The sequence below is a fragment of the Colias eurytheme genome, chromosome 32, assembly GCF_061535395.1.
Source record: "Colias eurytheme isolate Ceu_HAF_F1 chromosome 32, ilColEury1 Martin Lab GWU primary, whole genome shotgun sequence".
Taxonomy (NCBI): Eukaryota; Metazoa; Arthropoda; class Insecta; order Lepidoptera; family Pieridae; genus Colias; species Colias eurytheme.
In genome coordinates this window covers 3,607,532-3,631,417 of record NC_143011.1, presented here as the reverse complement: position 1 = coordinate 3,631,417, position 23,886 = coordinate 3,607,532, and the positions used below count along the sequence as shown (strand labels likewise).

Genomic DNA, 23,886 nt, shown 5'->3' with positions numbered 1-23,886 from the left:
AAAATATACATAATCATAATGGGACAAAAATATCATGTTACTTTTGTACCCATAGGGCTATGTTACTTTTGTACCCGTCTATATTTTTGCCAAGACGTGCAACAAAACTTTAAAACGGAACGTGCTACATAAATATGATTATGAGCAATGTACAATTACTCTAATCAAGAATTGATATGCAAACATTCAGATTTCTATCATCCTTTTAAGACTACGTAAACGTTTAATAAAAAAATGTCGAAAATCTTACTTTTGATTCGTGAAAACACGTAGCGTCCTGTCACACAGCCTAACAGCGCGTTGCGCACGCGGCGAATGAATACAATTAAGGGGGACGTTCTCGGCTATCGCCTGACAGAGGCTAAGCGGTGTTCGCCCATTGGATAAATCTAGAGAGCATTTGTTACTTTCGACCCACCGTTACTTTTGTACCCGGTCTCCCCTAATATTATAAAGAGGAAAGGTTTGTATGTATGTATGGTTTTCACGCATAAACTACTGAACCGATTTTGATGAAATTTGGCACAGATAATCTTTAGACATTGAGAAAGAACATAGACTACCTTTTATTGTGAAATATGTACCACGGGCGGAGCCGGGGCGGACCGCTAGTTCCTAACTAAAACTGCACTTTTGTATTACTTTTTTTAATTAATTATACTGAAGTATAATTTTTTGTTGATTAATAATACCAATATTAGAGTTGATTGCCCATAGGTATTAAGTAAATAGTAAAAATGAGTCTTGAAACAAACAATAAATATAATTTCTTAGTTAACATTTGGTTTCATTAGACTACTTCCCATTAATATTTTAATACTAAGTTGACATAATTCAGGTTACGTCCAAATGCATGCATAGAACAAAAATACTAAAGTGACTCATTCCCAAACTAGTCAAAGATGAGTTACAAGTTTTCAGTACTAAAGTGACGCAATATCTAATGGTAATTTTTAAAAAAAGATAAAAAATATTTAAATTTAATTTAATTTATTTTTTATGGATTGTATGGGTGGATAATATCCTCTAAAATGATATCAGACTTTAATATCTTATATAACTTTGCATTCGAACAAATTATGACATGATTTGTAAATAGTTCTGTAAATTACGAACACTTTTTTGATGATTCCCAAAAAACACGAATTTCGTATTAGGTCACTTTCGTTCTCAGCGTGCGAATTATGATGTTAGACTATATTTTTACATATGAACACATGTTGTAACAACCCCAGAAATATACTTTTTTCGTGTTTTTTTGTAGTTGTGGCCTTATGAACGAGTACTTCATGGAATAACTCAATGTATTCACATAATTTTTTTTTTACTCTTTGCAATATAACGACTTATGCCCTTATGCACTATGTTCATAATCGCACAACACGACTTATATTATTGCCAGTTTTGGTTTTATAGAAATGATGTGACTTATTATGCTTGAAATTTGTGTACTTTATGACTCAATTGAGGCTTTTTAGTGGAAAAACTATGCACGTAGCTTGAAAAACGAATGAAATCAACGGGTTTTTTTTATCGTTATTAGATAATAAAAACAAAACATCATTTAGGCAATTTTGCGAAACGCGGGGCCTAATATTGTAGTGTGAACATATTCATACTAATATTATAAATGCGAAAGTAACTCTGTCTGTCTGTCTGTTACTCAATCACGTCTAAACTACTGAACCAATTTGCATGACATTTGGTATGGAGATATTTTGATACCCGAGAAAGGACATAGGCTACTTTTTATTGCGAAATATGTACCACGGGCGAAGCCGGGGCGGACCTCTAGTTATAGAATAATATCTAATGTTAATACGTAGCTGCTTTGACAAATATAATCTTTTTGTTCATCTTAAATTTTTGTGAATTATGTTCGTCAAAACTTTACGGAAGTTTTAGCGAATAATAAATATAAAGCGAATTCATACAGACCATTAACATAGCACAATAATTAGTTTACTTTCCTTTTTTCAATATAATTTTGCGTAGATATTAGGTAAGATCGAGCTGAGTGAATGAAATGATACGTCCAGGGTACTTTTTTCAAGTTTTGTGGTGTATTAGTTTCTAGATTAGTCAAGACTAATAAGGCGTGTGAATGTGTGCGTTTCGAGTCACGGGATCGTCCATTTGTTTTATTCAAGGTCGAACGCGGAGGGGGGAGGGGGGGGGGAAGTTGGTTAAGTAGTAGTTAGTAGTCGGAAGAATGTCACGAATTGTCAATAGAGGGGTTACCATGTTTTATAGGAGTATTATTTCCAATGTGGGCAAGTGATGGCGCTCGACTACTAATACAGGGTTAATGAAAATTAGCGCATAACCTCTTGTAGGCATCCTAACAGTATTTGTTCTACCTCTAATTTTCATTACCTAACCCTGTAGAGCGCTGTCATTTCCACACTGGATAAAATACTGCATTAAACATTATGGGGCGGGGCAGGTGCTAGGGGGGAAGAAATGAGATCACGTGTATTTTTAAATATAAGGTATATTTTTATATATAGGTAATAATAAGGTAGGTGTTCACCTAAGATAACACAAAACAAATACATATATGTCAATTTAATTAAGAGGGGTTAACATATGAATGAGAGATCTAAAATAGTATCTACATACCAGCAATGTGGCGTTCGATTCTAACAATTGTTTCAAAAGTCTAAAATTCTCATATTATCTGCGTTATATAAGAAATACACGTGAATTTGTAGGCGTGGTCGGTTTGTAGGTTGGGCGGGGGCGAGTTGGTCGTAAATATTGAGGGTAGATAAGAACCATCCCTGTGTGAAAACATTGAAAAACAAAGAGTCAAATACCGGCAGAAAAGATCAATATTAAAGTGATTTTCAAAAGTTATTACAACAATTTATAAAATTCAATCTTATAAATAAATAAATCGAAAATTCAAACTTAACAAAAATATTTCAAAATTTTCATTTGACCTAATATTACCTATGATATCAAACATCTAATAAGAAAGTATTTATGTAGTTACCAACTTTTCATCTATACTCTTTTATTATTGTGTTTAATTTCAAATCTTTTCTGATATTTGATGCCTTTAGACAAACAGTTCTTATAACCTTTTCCACGATTTTATTACCTTAGGACTTTATACCCATAATTTAAAATCATCAAGATTATATTATAGGGATGGTAGGGGGTTTGGGGGTCTAATGAAATAACGGACGACCCCATGACGATTAGAATGTATGTCATACAATTTTAGTACAAAACAATGTAGATACCACAAGCTACAAATGTATTTATTGGGCGATATAAGGGTATTATATTTAATAATTATCACATATGGGCACACGAAAAGATTTGTGTAAATATAGATTACTTATAAGATTCGAAATGTGATTTCGTATGTAGATATGTAAATATAGGTTTAAACAAATTCAAATGACCCGCGTATCTTAGTTATTAAATAGCTTATGTTACCTATTATAAATACCAACACAATAGCTGGTTAAATCTGAATTGATGGTCATTGGTTAAACTTAAGTGTTTTTATTAAAATTGAGACATTTTAATAGCTAACATTTAATTTCTGTCAGTTTTATCTGCAAAGTGTTACCTCACATGTGTTATAAAAATATTATTTCATCCACTTTAAATTTGTCGATAGTTTTTTATTGTTTGGATGAAATATAAAATCAACCGCGCTTTTTAACACGCATTTTGCTAGTAAACATCAAATTTTGTAAGGCCACCTAGGTTTAACCAATGTCTCCCGATTAAACTTCGTTCTAGCCATTATAAACAAGGTGCAGCCTCGATTCATATTATGTGGGTATCACTATTTATTGGTATAGAGTTTTTCAATAAGTAAAAAATGATTAATAAATAATAATAAAATAAGAGTTTTTCAATAATAATAAGAGGCGTAGGGATGTGACGACCCCACCGCCCACGGGCTGGATAACTGTGTGACAGTAGTTATCCAACCCGTGCAGCCAGTCAGTACCCATTCCCAGCAAGTGTGCAAACCGTGCTTCAGCTGGGGAGTACATAGGGTACTAAAAATATATGCAATTAACGGTTTCCTCGGGGAAGTGGGCGACCCTCGAGTGTATAAAGCCTGGTTAATGGATGGCAGACAACAGAATACGATCAGGGCCGCTTCCTGGGGGTCGACCGACCCGACCACCTGGTCGGTCGAACCCACCATCCCCACCAGTTAGCTTGACGACAGCAGGGCCGGCAACGACCCAGCATGACCCAACGACCTGCTGAATGACCGCCAATACGGCTTTCGACGTAATAGATCAACTGGCGATCTTTTGGTGCATGTGACTCATCTTTTAGGAGAAGCCGTTGAGGAATTCGGGGAGGCCCTTGCGGTCTCTTTGGATATCTCAAAGGCTTTCGATAGGGTTTGGCACGATAGCCTCTTAAACAAGCTCCCCTCTTATGGAATTCCAAGAGACCTTTGCACTTGGATCGCTGATTTTCTGCAGGACCGGTCTATACGAGTTGTTGTTGACGGATGCTCCTCCGAGCCAATGTCGATCAATGCCGGCGTTCCGCAGGGGTCCGTTCTCTCGGCAACACTGTTTCTTCTGCACATTAACGACATGATTGCTCCCAACATGTTTAGTTATGCAGATGACAGCACTATTGTCGAGAGATATAAATCCAGTGCCCGTACTTCAAAGGTTGAAATTGAATGTCTTCGGGAGGAAATGATCGATCGCTTAAACCTTACACTTCAGGCTGTGTCCGATTGGGGCGATGCCAATCTTGTTGGGTTTAATGCAGCGAAAACTCAAGCGTGTTTGTTTTCCGCAAAACGGAGTTCTATATCAACTACTCCGACCTTCCGAAATGTGCCACTAGTAATAGCCGACTGTCTGGAGTTGCTTGGTGTCTCCCTTTCGTCTACACTCAACTTTGGGCAGTTTATTGAATCCAAGGCCCATCTGGCCGCAAAAAAGCTCGGAATTCTGAACAAGGTCAAGCAGTACTTCACACCGGGACAGCTTCTTAACCTTTACCAAGCTCAAGTCCGTTCGTGTGTGGAGTACTGCAGTCACTTGTGGGCTGGCGCCGCTAAATGCCACCTAGGGGCTTTGGATTCAATTGAAAGACGTGCCAAACGTATCATCAACAACCCTTCCTTAGTTGAAGCTCGGCTCTTGAGTCTTGAGCATCGTCGTGAGGTGGCATGTCTTTCGGTGCTCTACAGATTGCATTTCGGAGAATGTGCGTATGGATTACACAATTTAATTCCTCCATCTCCATTACATAATCGTACCTCGAGGCGCTCCGAAGGATATCATCCTTTTATTGTGGATATCCCCAATATTCGAACTCGCCGCTTCGAGTCTTCCTTCATCATAAAAACAGCTAAGCAATGGAATTCACTCCCTAACACCATTTTTCCTAAACAATACAACTTGGACCTCTTCAAAGCCAGGGTGAATAGGCTCCTTCTAGGCAGACGTGCAACCAAGTAGGCCACATCACCGCTTCCCATCAGGTGGGATTGTGGCCAAACCTCTGCCTATTGTTAATAAAAATAAAAAAATAAAAAAAAAAATGTGGAGTCCGCTACTGGTGGAAACAGAAAGACTCGCATGAGATGGTCAGTAGACCAAAATAAAAATGCCATGCGAACATATTATAGGGCGACTGAGGGTGAAACCAACCGGACTGGATACCGAGTGAGACTGCTTCGCGAATTCAACACCTTGGAACCCAACATCGCCCTCACTGAACAAAATCTGGTTGACCGAGTTCGATACATCTTGCGCAGGAACATCTTTAGCGCCTCCGAACTCGAACAACTAGGATGTGCGGCTGTTTCCGCGGAAGCCCCTGAACCGACGCGCGTTGATGACCCACCCGATGTGTCAGTCCTTTATGAGGAGAACACCGGGGTGGAGATCAATGCGATCGGAGCGGAGGAAACTGAGGAAATAGCTGCCCAGGACATGGAAAAAATCAGGAGAGAGCTTGAGGAGATGATCTCTCATTACCGAGGAATACCGGTTAAGCAGCGCTCCCAGCTTCCTCGCGTTCCCTACAGAGCGTCGTAAATTGTTTATTCCTGTAATTTGGCATACATACTGATTTATCATATAAGCAACCAATAAAAATATATATTTTATACCTAACTATAGATGGCATCGATACGAAATTTCCGGCATAAGCTTCCAAAATCTACATACTAATACGTGCTTATTGAAAAACTCTATCTAAATTTCAGTGACACTTTCTACTTAGTCGTGTCTTGAAATAAAACTAGAAGATAAGGTACTTGAATAAAGTACTTAAATAAAAAAGTGGGATATTTCAAGGGCTTGCACACAAGTAGATTGTAAAGATTGTATATCATGTACACTGTGAGTACGTTATTTGTTCCTATAGAGCTAAATTATTGTTCATTTATATCTAGTTCATTCATTCATTCATTCATCAGCCCAAAAAAATGAAAAAAAAAAACAAAAAAAAAGTCACGCTGTCTCAATATTATTGATAAGAACACAATAGAAACACACTAAACTGTCTAGGTTAATTACCATAAAAATCATACTAATTGTATTCTAGTTGATAAGAAAAAAAAACATAATAAAATGAAAAAAAAATCACCCCGTTATTACTTATTATTGATAGGAACATTACAAATTGTCATCACACTATAATATCGATTACTCTAGAATATATTGTAAATTTTGTAAAAGTTACTAAATAAATAAAAAAAAATACAAAAAAAGTCATGCATACATCATTACTCATTATCGATAGCAACACAATGGGGATTGAACACAATATCGATGTGAATTACTTAAAAAAATAGTTACTAAGAAATAAACTTCTTATGGGCACTCTTCACAATCTTCGCGTCGGCGAGTAGTGCCTCTACTACGTTGAAAATGTTTAAATATCTAAAGTATTAAAATACATTTATTTTATGACTTTTTCGATTACGATATTGAAAAGTAAAAAGGGGTTTACAATCCCGATTATGGTTTATTTTCTCTTTTGTGTTTCAAGAAAATGTCAAGAAATTTAATTCAACACATCAAAGATAACTTTATGCATTGCTGCGTATAAAAGTTACATATTTATTAATCAATTCCTTGAACATAAATAACATTTGAACGTTATCGACGAATAGGTGTTTCAAAAGTTCAAAAGCTAATCTTAATTCCATCCACCAGGTAAATAATAAAAACATCACATAACTAATCGTTTAACAATTACTGGAAATACAAAAATACCCATTAATTAGAAAACATATGAAGCCTAGAACTTAAAGAAAGATATTCGATCGAAATCATTATTCATAAATCATTCTCATTCATGACGTCATTGTAAATATAACATTTAAAAATCATAAACTCTGGTGCGTATCACAATATAGTTAAGATTTGATGGGATTATGTGCACAACACTTATGATAGTTAAGTAATATAAAGGATTTGATGTATCCTATTTGGGGTATAAAAGACTGTCCTAATAGATATTATAAGTTAGGTAAGGCTATTTTAATTTTCGTTAACGTTAAAATCCAGTCAAATTACAGCCAGAAGCATCTAGAAGTAGCAGAATTCAAACACCCCTTATTGTGACAGGGTTAAAGCAAATCGCGCTTATAATATAAGAACATCATAATAGGCGTAAGAATCTGTAGAATTCGACATGTCATTGTAGAAGATATAACATGTAACGTGTTAATAAAAACGTATATAAAGCAAACATGTCAGTTTCACAGGGGTCTGTCTTTATTGTTCATGCAAAATATAACAAAAAAATATATATAGATTCGATACAAGACTGTTTAAATTAAAGACAATCTTTTGGCGTATGTATATTTCAAAATTTCATCAAGTTCCTTTATAATTAACAATAAGTAATTTTTCGTTTTTGACGTGACAACGTCTTATAATTCGATAAAGCTGGCTGCTCGCACGAAAAAACATGACTCATGCGGCGTTACCTCGCTCTGACTCATCTGAGGCGTTCCATGTAAGGCTTGAAGTGCGAGCGAGAGCGCGGAACGAGCGACAAAGAAGCACAATCGGACGTTGTCACGTTCAACAGCTATCGTCAGTAAACCGACTTTACAGACAACCAATTTTTTTGACGTGACAACGTCTTATAATTCGATATAGCCGGCTGCACGCACGAAAAAACATGACTCATGCAGCGTTACCTCGCTCTGAGGCGTTCCATGTAAGTCTTGAAGTGCAAGCGAGAGCGCGGAAAGAGCGACAAAGAAGCACAATCGGACGTTGTCACGTTCAACTATCGTCAGTAAACCGACTTTACAGACAACCAATTTTTTTTTATTAACACGTTATACAGACAGGACAAGCCATCATATACCTAGTTATTATATTATAAGGAGACACTATGATCATACTCTACTATAAATCTCGAGTTATAACCCAAGCCAATGAGTGGAGGATTGAATGAAAAAAATTGTACTATCATTTTATGTTCAACATCGTTCCAATCAGTAAATAACGGTACTTTAATATACTTTTTGCATACGTTTAACTTGAACAATGTATGAATTTTGGAATATAACACGTCCCGGAAAGTTCATTGAATAACAGCTTACCCTAGAATAGCCTTTTTTGGTGTACTTCTGTTATCAAAAACCGTAACAGTTACACTTATTTAAATCTGATGAAAGTGTGAGTGATTGATATTCCATTTGTATATACAGATCCATCTATATAATAATTATTAGACATTAATTGATTGAAATATGAAGCTGGATGAAATACACGATTTAAAATAGAATCGACACATATTTAAGTCTTCAAAATTTTTTGATGAGTGGTGTTTTGTATGTGAACCATTACGTTTTTGGGGTTTTAATTTGTCACGTCTAATTATATTATGTACTTTCAAAATTTCAAGGTCATAAGACTGTTAGATTGCACTACATGTGTTCATTAATTAGTGTAGGAGATAATCATCAAATTAACATACTTTAAATGTACATAAAATGTAAAAAGTATTCTAAGAGTTATTTGTTCAATACTAGAAAACTAATAAAATTGATCGACTCAGGCCAAACATCCTGATAAATAACTTTTTAATAAATATACTATCTCATGGGAAGATTTCACAAGAAAAATGTTAAGTAAAGAAATATAATGAAATGTATGTGTCTCATTTCCCTCAAAAAGATTTAGGACTTAACTTGATATTCACTGAAAAACATACTTTTTTAAATGCAAATAACGTGTGAGAACTTAACTAACAAATTTTCTGGAAGGAAGAAGTAAAAATAGCAATATTATATTAATTGCCACAATAAATCCAAAATTATATTATGTGAATTAATTGTATTTGTAGAATATGTATATATGATATAGTATATATTTATATAATATTAAATATATGAAAGTTTATTCATTCGTATAAAACAATTATATCCACGTCTACAACTAAAACGTTAAAGAGAAAAGCAGTTTTTGGATTATCCTCTTAAAATAAAAGAAACAAAAAAAAACGTACTATAAAATGAGACCACAATAATTAAGAGGTATCTGGTATTACACAAATCACTTGTAATGTATCATAATACTTGTAAATATTGAATGCTCAATCCTACGGTGCTTACGCTTCGCTGCATCTCATGAAATCATTTGCGCATTTTAGGATTGCCTCTTAATTATACTACTAAGGGTATTAGCGTCTTCAAAACTGCTCTGTTTCGCATTTAGTATCTCTTCAAGGCAGGGAATTTGCAATTGTATGCCATAATTATACTAGTTACCTATACTTAAAAAGCTGCCTACGAAATTAACAAAGCATAAATATTATGTTCAGCCTGTACTAAAAAGGTTTCTTTAGTGCATAAAATCCAGAGTAATGCAGTTTAGTCGTAAGATCATCCTACTTCGATTATTTACAACTGCTACGTTCGTTACGCTAAGCTACGTATGCTACGTACGTGTCGTAGCATACGTAGCTGCTGCTGGCGTAGCAAACACACATAGGCAAACGCTACGCAGTTCAATTTGACAGGCGACTCGCTGAATTAAGAGACGAATTACGCAATTATTAAAAAATCTATATAATCAATTATTGAAAAATATATGTCGGAGACGGTCAATAGCGCGGATGTAAAACGACTCTAAGCACGAGTTCCGGGAGGTGGCAGCACAGTGAAGTTGGCGGCTTACTTCATGCTTGTACCGGGTCGAGCCCGTGAAGGCTCGCCCTCGGGACGGCACTTCACATTCGAACATCGAAGAGTTCGGACCTTCCACTACTAGGAACTGTTAACCTTTTCTTTGCTAGTGTTTAATTTAAATGTGTAACGTAACGGTTATTAAGTGATTGTATTTAAAGTGATTGTATTAAAACTGACATGATTAAAAAGAGCAACTATGGAGTTTCTTGCCGGTTCTTCTCTGTAGATACTGCTTTCCGAATCGGTGGTAAATAAAGAAATGATTGAGTTTGAGGTGTTTCTTTGCTCGATTACCCAACGCAACGCCCACAGCTTGAAAATAGATTCACATTCTACACCTTGCTCCGACATCAGAATTGGGATCAAATCGAGCAAATGAGAAAACACGTGGCGATAACCTCGATACGATATACGATAACCTGATTAAAAGTCAAAGCGCCGCAACCACGTGGCACTTCGATCCAGTTTCAACGGGAAGAAGCATCCTACAGATCTACGAGCATACGTGTCACTGAGCAGCCAGTGACAAAGGGAGAGCTCGTTATGTGCGGGCAGGGTGGCAACTTCGCCTCGCGCTGCACGGATGACACTGCCGCTCGCATCACCGCGTCGGAAGCCGTATCATCGAGAGCAGCGCCATGTCATCATGTCGTGCACCGTGCCATTGCGTCGAGCGTCCGGCTTCGAGCATCATGCGTCGATCGTCGAGCATCATGCGTCGAGCATCATGCGTCGAGCGTCGAGCGTCATGCGTGGCGCCATGTGGTGCTGCATCCATACTGTGCGCCGCGGCACCAAGCTGGGCTCCGCGACACCACGCCAGGCGTTGCGCATCCACGCCAGGCGCCGCAATACCACGCCGGGCGTCGCGCTACCATCACTACTATCAACACGTCGAGCCTGAGATCACCGGAACCAGAGCGACGTGTCGACGTGTCGTGCAACTATCCTTCAATCTCATACAAAACCGGTCAGTAGATAACATTTCACTTTGAGTGTACAGTCAGATAAAGAAAATAGGATTTCAAAATGTAGTAACTTATTCGAAAGAAAAAGAAATTTATTGCCAAAAACATTAGTTACAAAATTTATTTTAAAATTAATTGAGGAAAATGGTCACAGCCTCGGCAAAATGCTGCACAAAAACAGTGCTGATTTACAGGTTGTACCGAATGTAACGATTAGATTTTGTTTTAAAAGTTGTAGCCTACAAGACCAGTGTATAGTTAAATCTGTTATTATTAGGTCATGCGATATTGCGTTACGGTTTTGTAGTTAGTTAAAACTTATTCCACTACATTCAGCCCATCTTAGTTACGCAGTGATAAATTAACAGTACCTATTTCACTTATTCAGGGACGGGTTTACTTTAGTAGGTAATTCACGTAATTTTAAAAATACTTTGTGGCGTAAGCACTGCCATCAAGATAAATTAAGTAACGAACTGCTTTAATGTTTGTTATTTTGTGAGCTAACACTAAAGAAAGAAAGCACATTAATTTGTACACTGCATCCAGATTCTTCAATCGAACGTAAACAATAAACATTCACTTGTCCGTGTATCAGAACAAAAACAGTATGCGAATTACTTTTAAATTAGTTTCTTAACTACCCGCGTTAGTTTCTTGACTACCCGCATTAATTTCTTAAACTACCTGCGTTACTTTTTATTTAGGCTAACCCTTGACAAATAGCAATTAATTGCTACACAAAGACAGCCTTATTGCTATTCGATTAAAAACGAAAAGTAATGCGTTAACTACTGCATTAGAGGTTTAAAAACTTTTCGTAGGTTTTATTTAAGGTGATATTTGAGGTAATTTCTTAAAATAAAGTTGTGAACAATTCACAGTATACAGTTTTTACGATATGAAGTTTTATGAAATGTTGCAGATTTAGTTTTATCGAATAAAAGGTAAATCGAGGCATTTAGTTTTGAATTTTTACAGAGAATTTATTAGGTCCTTATTTAGGCAGTTCATAATACAATGTCACAGATAATTAGCGTGTGTTCAAATAAACATCTGGCGTAAGATAAATCTTATAATTGGATCTACATTTGGTTTTAGTACATTAGATTGCTTTAAAATTAAGAACTCGTTAACTATCCCATCAACGTTAGGTTAGTTAAATGTTAAGATATTAAGACGGTTAAAAAAAAAAAAGAATATGAAAATAATCTTAAGGTTAATAGCGCCTTTACAGTTTACATACAATCGTCAGATAATGTCTGTTTAATTGAATAGAGAAAAGAAAAACCCATCCAGGTTTTCTGAAAGTTTTTGAAGTGAAACTTCTTTATCGGGGTTGGACAAAAATTTAGGGTAACATTTTTGCGTTACGCCGTACGCGTGACATTTTTGCGTTACGCCATACTCGTGACATTTTTAAGGTCATAAAGAAGTTTCACTTCTTACGTGTGTACTCTAGTACACGCATACATTTTTTTTCTTATCCCTATCACGCGTGATTTGACATATTTCTGTAAAGTTGCATATTGTAAATTATTTTTTGAAAAAATAAGGTCATAAAGAAGTTTCATTTCTTACGTGTGTACACGTACGCGTAGCACACGCACACATTTTTTTTTTTTGGTTTTTAGCTTCAAATAAGTCCTAAACGTGGAGTATTCGATAGTACCTAATCGATTTACATTGTGTGCATTTAATGTAATTTCTTGATAATAGTTTTTGTGACTAGCTGCAGTTTGACGTCAACTGAATACATCAATTAGGTAGTTGTACAGTAGTTGTTGAGTAGTTCATTCTTATTACGTTGAAACTAAAATTTAGCTCAGCCCTTTTGCCGTTCGATATTAGATTCACAGATGAGTTTAAGCCTACACTTATTAATTGTTTTAAGTTGAGTTTTCAAAAGTAAACATAACGTTAAGGAATTTAGCCATATGCAAATTGGCCGATAAAAAAAAAAAAGTTTTGAAGGGTTTCTCGCGATTTTTTTTTGTAGGCAGATATTATGTTATCACATGATTACTTTAAATTCAAGTTGGTAAATATTTAGTTGAGAATAAGCTTTCACCACTTTTTGAGTGTTTTCTGCGGTTCAGTTACGAATTATTCGTTTTAAACTTTTTAAGATGTTATTTTTGTGCTGTTGTCACATTTGTTTGTCAATGATCATAACAACAAAATAAAACTGCTGTTAACATTTGAGCAAGCTGCACAGGCTAGCACAATGATAGATTTGGGAGGTATAGTTCAGTAGAGTTCTAGTTGAGTAGGGTTGTAGCATACTGATAGTTGTGTTGAAAGACGCAGCTGGTAATAACCCTTTTGCAGATTTATCACAGCTGGCAATATCATTATTATCACTACCACATTCCAACGCGGAAATAGAACGTGTTTTTAGCCAAATGAATGTCGTCAAAACTAAGCTTCGCAACCGTTTGTCGGTAAAAACTTTAAATGCCATTTTATACATAAGATTCGACCTAAAGAGGGCAGGAAAATGCTGCTACTCTTACACAGTTCCGGATAATGTACTGCGCTCTATAGGCACCAAGGAAATATATAGTCTTGGCAATGAGGCTTCCACGTCTACGTCAACATTATCGGCTGCGGATGAAGACCAAGATATTAATATTTTATTTGATAATAACACACTCCAGCCAGCAGTTTTACGTATATTATCAACGCATACACCACTAGCACAAGCAGTAGATGTTGAAGCGTGTCTTGTGCTATGTGAACTAAATATTGAAATGTTGACACCACTTTCCGATAACACGTTTTTGATCCAAAGACTGATTGTTTGAGTTGTGGCGGGTTTATTAGGTTTTTTAAAAGTTAGTATTAATCTATTGTCCTCCTCATTCCTCAAATGTTTTGTGACATTGATATAATCAGAAAGTGCAGTAGCGGGACAAATACTTATATTTTCTTTAAAGTATGGAAGTATAAGAAGGGGTTGATCTCTACCCGGAGCCGAAGTTTTTATCAAGTCTGTTATGAAAATCTTAGCTCCACTGTCTGAGAAATAAATATTATTAAGATTGATAAGGGATAAAGTTTGGACCCGCTGTGCTGTACACAGCGCAAGTAAAATTACTATTTTTTTAGTCAACTGCTCCAAATTAATGTTTATATTAGGAAACCAGCTTGAGATATGGTTCAAAACTAATTGTGGGTCCCAAGAATAATTATTGTATTTAGGATTACTGGGTTTCAATTTGAATGCTCCCTTTAGGAGTCGTTTTATGCATTCATCCGACCCGATATTATTTCCTAAGATTAAAGACAAGGCAGACCTGTGCGAGTTTAAAGTACCATATGAAGCCCCTTTGTTAAACTCATTTGTTAAAAACGATATAACTGTCGCTACTGTACTTTCAAAATTGGAAATATTTCTATCTAGACAAAATTGCCACCATAGTTTATAAGTTACGTTATATTGCTTCTTAGTGTTACTGGAAAGCGATGCCAACATTAGTTCGACAGCTTCCGATGGGATGTTTCTCCGTAAGAAGGCTTCGCGGAGAGCCTCGCTGCAGCCAGCGTAAGGTGTGAGTGCAGTGGGCGCGACAGGTGACTGAAATGAGAATGCGTTAGATTCGTATCTGCTTTAAACTTGGAACCCCTACCCTTTACGAGAAAGCTCTGCCAAATGACTTCTCATTTCTTTGCTTTTAGGGGGGGGGGGGGGGCAATAAATGAAATGTACAGACTATACGGCTCTGAGTAAGTAGTGTGTATTGTGTATCAAACGTAACATTCAATTATGTATTGTGTTAATTTTATTTATTACGGATTCAACATCAAACAACTCTACGGTAAGTATCAAGGTGCGTATTAACTATAGAGCTATTGCACGCCTCATAAGCGAAGCGTTGAGGTGGGTACTACTGTCACTTCGCGCAAAACATCTGATTTTTCAAATTTAAAATGTCTTTATGTATCATACATTGCACTTGTAAGATAATACATACACACACATATTAAGAAAAAACACTATTTTTAACGTTCATGATATTTTTGATGTCATTTTTGTTATTTAAACTAGTTAAAAAACAGTTTAAAAAAGTTCTGTCTTGGACGTCCGTGTGTCTGTATGTGCGGATCCTTTTTCTTGTTAACACGATAGCGACCGAAATACTTTACTAATCGAGTCTTTTTTTTTCTCTTACGCTTGAGTATGCTCAGGAATAGAACCCTTTCATTTTTCAGGGTCTGATTCGATGTGGTTTAATTGTTATTAAATAAACAAAAATAATAATTAATAAATATTTATTAAAAAAAAATTATGAGGCGTGCACTTTTGGATTTTCCAAATTATTATTTATTACCTTACCTAATACCTATAGGTATGTTATAGCTAATTGCTGCTGGGCGCTGGCTGCGATTTCGTCCATGTATCTACTGAAAGGTTTCATGACATAATATGAGCACAGGGGAATAAAATAAAAATACCAGTATGTACATCCAAAAATATTTATTTCAATTATTACAAATTATCCTTAATCTAATTTTGAAAATCTAACACTGAATTAGATTCCTTACAATAATATTATTCAAATTAATAACAAAATAACGTATTTTACGGCTAAATTAATATTGAACTAATTATGTAGTTAAAACACGAAAGCGCATTACCTTGTTATACCAGCTGCATTAACCAAAAATTTTATATGATACAATATTTTCAACTGATATCGAAATGTACGAAAATAGTAGGATTTATTTTGTTTTTTTTATTACTATACTTCATAAAGACACAATTAACACTAGAGCGCACGCGCGTGGGACATAGGTCACCCAGTGCTATATATTGCTAAATATTTTTTTAAACAATCGTGCTTGAGTGTTGTTGTCTCAGGTATTCCCCGACTACCAATCACCGGACATTTTAGCAGCGTATCAGCTTCCTTGGTGCAACGAAGTGTACACTGCGAAAATATAAAAGTACATGGGTGACGCAGGTCCCCCGCGCGAGCGTTCTAGGAAGTTTTTGAAATCATACAATTACGAGTGAAAATCAAGTATACCGCTTTTATTTGTTACTGCTCTTATGATCAATTTATACTTTTAAGAAATTATTAATATATGGGTAACGAAAATCGAAATAAAATACTCATATTCGAGTGCTAGGACATACTTATTTTTTATCCATACTATAATATTATAAATGCGAAAGTAACTCTGTCTGTCTGTCTGTTACTCAATCACGCCTAAACTACTGAACCAATTTTTATGAAATTTGGTATGGAGATATTTTGATACCCGAGGAAGGACATAGGCTACTTTTTATCCCGGGAAAATCCCGGAAATCCCACGGGAGCGGGAACTATGCGGGTTTTCTTTGACGGCGCGAGCGAAGCCGCGGGCGGAAACCTAGTTGACAATAAAATTTTATTGGATAAGAACAACTTATTCTTAAACTTTATAATTAGATGATTATTTTTACCAAATTTGTAGTTTCCAAAGTAAAAAAAACTGATTGATCACAATAAGTAATAAATTAGTTACTTTTCACAGAGGTTTATGTTTAGCTCATAATTTAAGTAAAATGAGAAAATATTGATATTTTTTTGTTTCATCACTTAAAAATAAAGTTGATTCATAAATAAGTACTTCGTTTACTTTTTTAACTACGATTTTTATGAAAAAAACGTGCGTCGTATTGGGTGACATATGTGACCCACGCGTGCACTCAAGGAAAATTTTAGGCGCGAGCGCTCTAGTGTTAACTCGTACCTACTCATAATACGATACCTTGGAGTTGGAGCGAAAATATTGTTTGTAATAATTTGGCTAGGTAACTAATTATTGAAATGAAAATAATAATTAGAAAAATGCATTGTGAAACCGTTTTAACCCGGCGTCATTGAGGTTGGGTCAAAATGACCCGGCTTGTTTAATGTTTGATTATATTTTTGTTAATATACAAAATAAAACTAATAATATCTATATATGTTTTATTCTAAACTTGCACCCAAAATGATTCTTACAAAACTTTTATCTCTTAACATCTACATAGTGAATAATATCTGAAGAATGAAGCGATGAAATATAATATATGATCAAACGAACTTCAGAGTGAAGTTCGATCATTATTATATGAATCGCTTCATTCGAAGATATTAACACCCACCACACCCTAACCCAAAGTTTTGTAAGATTACAGACTCTAAAAATAACGAATATCGTACAAAGCGAGCAAATACTTGTCAGGTCGTAATACCCACAATTAAAAAAAAATAAAATCTAAAGGCGTGCGTAGTTGCTAGCATTGAAAAAGGGAACTACATAGTAAATAATATCTTCGAATGAAACGATTCATATAATAATGATCAAACTTCACTCTGAAGTTCGTTTGATCATACATTAGTACATTTCGCATTCAAATCATTCAAAATTATTGTAAAATACACGATGAAATTCGAAAATTTAGTTAAAAACATACTTTGTATAGAACGAATTGTAAAAACGCGTTCACTCGACCTAAGTAAGTATCTAATATGATATCAATAAACTAATCTGAATTATTACTGACTCTACAATTCCTATTTTCATTAAGTATTCCAATTATCTTAATATTAGATACCCAATCTCGATTAAACGCGTTTCTATCTGTGCTTTTCCGTAAATCATTGTTTCATTTTCGAATGTCACTTTTAAAGTAACAAAACACGGCTGACCTACCGTGTTTCGAACAAAATGCATGAAAACTTTCATTAGTAGATAGTTAAGTCTTGTATTTTAAAAGCATGCAATAATTTGTATTTCATTCAAAAACATAATTCGTTTATCGAAACGTTTTTTGCTTAAAACGGTTTCACAATGCATTTTTCTAATTATTATTTTCATTTCAATAATTAGTTACCTAGCCAAATTATTACAAACAATATTTTCGCTCCAACTCCAAGGTATCGTATTACGAGTAGGTACGAGTTAATTGTGTCTTTATGAAGTATAGTAATAAAAAAAACAAAATAAATCTCGTGTAGAGCCATTTAAATCTCGATAATTATTTCTATTAATATTACCTATAGGTACAAACTTTTAAAACTGTCAATTAATGTCAATTGCGCGGCAAATTTGTATTTTTTTTTTTCTTTTTGAAAATTTCATCATCTGTTGTTTTACAGTATTTTTCTATGAAAATATGTGCAGTTTACAATAAAAACTACGTATATCGAAACAATACAGCTTTGTCTGAATATTTAACTATTGTCCTAGTGAATCATTTTCACTATCGTCGAATCAATTTAAAATTCGATCAAGTGCGTTCCGTTTCGGAACGCCACAGATAATAAAATATAGATAATAAAAGTGGCAACGCCACAATGTCATGGTGGTATACATTGAGGATACAAGCACTATAAAGAGATAAGAGAAGCCCGAAAACCATATTCCTGTATGTTCAGTTAATACAGGAAAAGTTATAGGTGGTCAGTGGCGATATTTTACGGCATGATATAGAATTTTAACAATTTCTATATCATATAATATCAAAATAATGTAGATAAATGCTAATGCTTCCTTCTAGGGAAGCGCGCTCCATCATAGGCCACATCTCAGCTTACCATTAGGCGAGATCGTGGTCAAGCGCTTCCCTATCACACAATAAAAAATAAAAAAATAAATAAATAAATAAAATACAATGAGCCGCAAAGATTTTATGAAAAAATTAAGCACAGATTTGAAGGTGCCTTGGATGCAAATACGACTTTTAAAACTGTCAATTAATGTCAATTGCGCGGCAAATTTGTATTTTTTTTTTCTTTTTGAAAATTTCATCATCTGTTGTTTTACAGTATTTTTCTATGAAAATATGTGCAGTTTACAATAAAAACTACGTATATCGAAACAATACAGCTTTGTCTGAATATTAAAATATTATGTTCTCAGTTCAATTACATTATTACTATTTTCGTACATTTCGATATCAGTTGAAAATATTGTATATTTAGGAACAGAAGTGGGAATGAAATAAAAAACACAACGTTACAATTATTTACAAAACTCGTTAATAACTTTATTAACACTAATACCATTTAAATTTAAAACCAAGAACACGAAATACAAAATACAAAATTATAAAATAATTTTACACTAATTCCACAATAATTTCTTTAAACATTACAGTAAAAAAAATCTTATACAAAGGAAAATAACTAGGCAGTTGACTTCACAAACGGGCAGAGTTGTAGTATGTCAATTGACTCGCGACGAATGGTGCCGCGAATGAGCGCGCCAGCGCTTTTATCTGCAATCCGCCACCACTTGTCATCCCCTCTATTGGCGCTGTTTTAGTTTTTGTCTAACACGGCCTCTCCTGACTGGAGGACGTCCTCGTTCTCCTTTGTTTTATGCGGAGAAGTACAGGCTCCTCTCGAAGTGCCTGATGCAGGTTCAACAACAACGACTGGGTCATTTGTGGACTCCTCATCTTCAATACTGGCAGCATCTGGGAAGGATTAATGATAAGGTATTAGCAACTAATAAACATTACACTCCCCTTATAACAGGTAAGCGCAATACACAGAGAGGAAGCACTACGTTCGCTATCTCTGACACCAATGACAGTATAACATGGGCACAACGTTCGCGTATTATACTTTACGCATATAAAATAAAACGACCATATGACATAGGCACGACGTTAGCATATCATGAGTCCAAAACAAATGACGTATAACATAGGCACGACGTTAGCATATTATACGTTACGCATATAAAATAAAACGACCACATGACATAGGCACGACGTTAGCATATCATGAGTCCAAGACAAATGTATAACATAGGCACGACGTTAGCATATTATACATTACGCATATAAAATAAAACGACCACATGACATAGGCACGACGTTAGCTTATCATGAGTCCAAGACAATTGTATAGCATAGGCACGACGTTAGCATACTATACGTTACACATAGAAAATAAAACAACCACATGACATAGGCACGACGTTAGCTTATCATGAGTCCAAGGCAATTGTATAGCATAGGCACGACGTTAGCATACTATACGTTACACATAGAAAATAAAACAACCACATGACATAGGCACGACGTTAGCTTATCATGAGTCCAAGACAATTGTATAGCATAGGCACGACGTTAGCATACTATACGTTACACATAGAAAATAAAACAACCACATGACATAGGCACGACGTTAGCTTATCATGGGAAAACTATAATTTGTGACATAGGCACGTCGTTCGCTTATCACAAATTAGGGATCAGCTCACCCTCAAAAAACGCAGCACATGTCTCAGGAGTCCACTCCCCACGCCACGGCACCATGAATTCTGTCGCAGCTTGCGTCGATTTGCCATAAGAGCCCTCCAGTAACTGCAGCTCGTATCGACCGTGGGGAAGCGTTTTGACCACGCGATATGGGCCGCGCATACCCGAGTCGAGTTTGCCAGTTGTTTGAGCCTGTTTTATAACAAAAAGCAAAGAATTAATTTCAAATAACCGTGATGCCTTTCGGCTAGCATTCACAGTTTTGTCTTGCCAACGTTGGTTATATTTTTTTTAAACGCTCAGAAACACGTTGTCTACGCATTTCTCGTAATGCGTCGCGATTGGGACGAGAGCCTTCTAGTGCGATGTCACCAATGAGGTAACGTAAAACAGGTCACGCAGCTTTAATACCCACCAATAGATTCAGAGGTGAAAAGCTTGTAGTTTTCTGTTTTGTAATGTTCAGAACCAGCTGTAGTCGCCATATGACATCAGACCAATCATTTTGTCGGTGATTGCATTCTATACGAACCATGTTGAGTAAGGTTCGACAATAACGTTCAACCTGCCCGTTTGAATTATGCATCTCTGGTGTTATGAGATGCATGTCAATGCCCAAGTCAGTAAAAAGTTTTGTTATTTCTGAACTCTGAAACATTCGACCCCGATCTGCCACAAATAATTTTAGAGGTCCCAAACAAAGAGATAACATTATAAAAAAATATTTTTAATTCAGTGGAATCTTGACCAAACATAGGATACAAATTACAAAAGACAGTATTTGGAAAAATGTGCGTTTTTATGTGCTATACATATCAAACAATGGTCAATGTATTTTTTTTTACAAATAATAACACCAACCAGATAGTGTCTATAATTTTGCAAGGCCTTTACAACGGCTAAAGTTTCAAGTTTCCAGCTCATAGGAATGATACCTTGGCTCAGCACCTTGAGTTTGTTTACTGAAGTAACTCACCACCCGCTTATGCCCCTTTTCATGAACCTGAAGAAGCACTGCACCATATCCTATACAGCTGGCATCTATATGAACTTCAATAGGTAAAGCCGGATCATACATAGCTAACACAGGTTCACTGGTAAGATGAGAAATAATTACTTGGCGTGCTTCTTCTTGTTCACTACTCCAAATAAAAGGTACCCCTTTTTTCGTCAACTTTGTAATAGGCACAGCCTTTATAGCAAAGCCAGCTATGTAACGTCGAAAATAACTTGAACTGTCTGGTTTGTTTAACGGTCTTTGGAATCGGTGCTTCGACCAAAGCTTTAATCTTTTGACCACTCGGTCGTACCTGACCCTGACTAATCGTACGTCCCAAATATTCGATTTAAGTAGATAGAAAAGAGCATTTCTTTAAATTTATGGAAAACTCCGCGCTTGTAAGAGTTTTAAGAACTCTACGTAAAATCGACAAACCCTCCTCAACCGTACCGCTCATAATGAGGACATCATCGACGTAAACTAGGGCTTCACGATTTAATATATCGGTGCCAATGATGATTGGTGTATTCATCAATTTTGAACTAACTACGTGTAAATCTACTTCTAAAGTAATTTCATTAAACTCTATTGGTAAAGTGACAAAATAAGTCGATTCAATTTCCTGCCCACCAATACCACGCAAGATCCTAAATGCAGGCATTCGCGCACATTTCAAATGCTTTAATAATGATAAGGAAAATAATGATATACTAGAGCCGCTATCGATTAAGACATCGACTGGGATTCCCTGGATGACAGCTACAACAATCTTTATTCTTACTGTCCGGGTTTTCTTCGCAAAAATTAACATTGTTTGTATTACGTGCCTCCCGACTTTAATTTTGCAAAACACGCCTCAGTTTTATGGCCGGGCTTTTTGCAGAAATCACACAATACAGATTTATTCGAATTATTAATAGAAAAATATTTATGGTCATTACTTTGATTAGAAAGAATCGACTTAGCTTTTTTAGAACAATTTGATTGTGTATGACCATGTTGACCGCACAAGAAACATTTCTGTTCGTTAAATCGTCGTTTACGATTATTAACTACATGTTCAGATTTTAAAGAACGATCATAGCGCGACCTGTGATCAAAATGTCTGTTTGAGGAGGAATTGGATTTAACGTAAATTGAAAAGAATTCAACCAATTCATTTGTCGTTAGCTTTGCATTAATGGCTGCAGCGCGAATCTGCGGATCCGTAATCCCTCGTATTATTATTGCAGATATAAGTTCGTCACTTAACCCCCTAACAACACGCAACCTTAGAAGAGAGCGACGAGCATAGTCTGCATACGTTAGGTATTTATCAGAATTGGTACTCATAACGTCATATAAAATATTCGCGATATCAGGTTTCTTAGGACACAAAGGTTTAAATTCTTTTTTAAAATTGCTCCAACTACGGTCTGATGTTACCCATTCATTGAGCCAGGTCCTAGCATCTCCCTTTAAACAATTACCTATACGAGATAGACACTCATTATCATTCCATTGATTTATAACCTTAGCGCAATCGACCTCCTCACACCAGGTTTCTATATCGTTTATACTCGGATCAAAATTTGAAATGTAATAAGATTGGCTCAACCTCACCGTCGTATTGATTGATCGTATAGCATCAACAATACGATTAGTAGCGTTACGATCGCAGCCGACTGTGGCGCTCCCGGAATGTCCCGGTGAAGAAGGGACCGCCGACCCTGAGTGCGCCGCAGGCTCCGGATGCACAGCGACGGGCTCGACGATCCGTGACCTCGGCGGCGTTGTTGTCACACCGCCAGTGTTGGATCCTCGTCGTGACGGAGAAGAGTGACGTTCTTCTAACGACTTTAGTCTATCTGAAATTTGTTGCATTTGTTGTGTTAATGCATCGTTGAAAGGACTATACCGTCGTCGGCTGCGTATAGGAGGTGTAGCACTACGATTCCTAGAACGGCTTCGGTCTTTGTGCTTCTTATTAGGCATCTCGTACGTAATTTTTTTTTTTTTTTACAATGGAGGAAAATGTCGATACAAGGAAACGATAAAAATTAAATATGAAGAAAAAAAAACTATTAACTTAATATTTCGTTAACGTAAAGAAAAAAACTAAGTTGCGGGTACATTTAAAAAAGAATACGTATCGTACTATACAAAGGTGAAATAAGCGTAATTAAATCATATGCTGTAATTTTGTTAAACAAAACACATAAATCACAAAAGGTTTAAATAAATGCTTCAATTACTATACCAAAGCTGCTTTAAGCTATAAATTGATAAGAAGCTCGCTTCTCCTTAGATAGCAAATGATCGGAATATACTCACCAAAATTTTGCGTTATATACTTAGCCACACAACTACTATTTTAATTTCACTTAAACGAAACAATGAAAAGTTTATAAAGTATTATTGAGGGTAATTTAAAAGTGTAATGAACTAATTCGTTTGAAGAGTCAAACTGCCATTTTCAGAAAGCAAACGGTTAAGGACGCGTGAGAATCACTATCCC

General features: G+C 35.7%; 2 protein-coding genes and 1 pseudogene across 2 annotated transcripts; 1 reads left to right on the top strand and 2 right to left on the bottom strand.

The window, feature by feature from the left end:
- The first annotated feature begins 4,097 nt into the window (after positions 1 to 4,097).
- Positions 4,098 to 6,050, top strand: LOC149895178 (uncharacterized). Its single transcript, XM_090119174.1, has 3 exons — positions 4,098 to 4,188; positions 4,318 to 5,464; positions 5,639 to 6,050. The coding sequence occupies exons 1-3, from the start codon at positions 4,098 to 4,100 to the stop codon at positions 6,048 to 6,050; spliced, it is 1,650 nt and encodes a 549-aa protein (XP_089975300.1).
- A 13,084-nt stretch (positions 6,051 to 19,134) lies between these two features.
- LOC149895177 (uncharacterized) lies at positions 19,135 to 21,101 on the bottom strand (annotated as a pseudogene).
- Positions 19,135 to 23,378, bottom strand: LOC149895176 (uncharacterized). Its single transcript, XM_090119225.1, has one exon. The coding sequence runs from the start codon at positions 23,361 to 23,363 to the stop codon at positions 22,209 to 22,211; it is 1,155 nt and encodes a 384-aa protein (XP_089975351.1). The 5' UTR covers positions 23,364 to 23,378; the 3' UTR covers positions 19,135 to 22,208.
- Between the last annotated feature and the right edge of the window lie 508 nt (positions 23,379 to 23,886).

What these genes read in the sequence shown, in the direction of transcription:
- LOC149895176 (XM_090119225.1), bottom strand. Translation starts at nt 23,363, where the DNA reads ATGCCTAATAAGAAGCACAAAGACCGAAGCCGTTCTAGGAATCGTAGT.
- LOC149895178 (XM_090119174.1), top strand. Translation starts at nt 4,098, where the DNA reads ATGGATGGCAGACAACAGAATACGATCAGGGCCGCTTCCTGGGGGTCG. An exon ending in CGAACCCACCATCCCCACCA is followed by an intron (nt 4,189 to 4,317) that starts GTTAGCTTGACG and finishes CTCATCTTTTAG; the next exon opens with GAGAAGCCGTTGAGGAATTC. An exon ending in CTAGGCAGACGTGCAACCAA is followed by an intron (nt 5,465 to 5,638) that starts GTAGGCCACATC and finishes AACATATTATAG; the next exon opens with GGCGACTGAGGGTGAAACCA.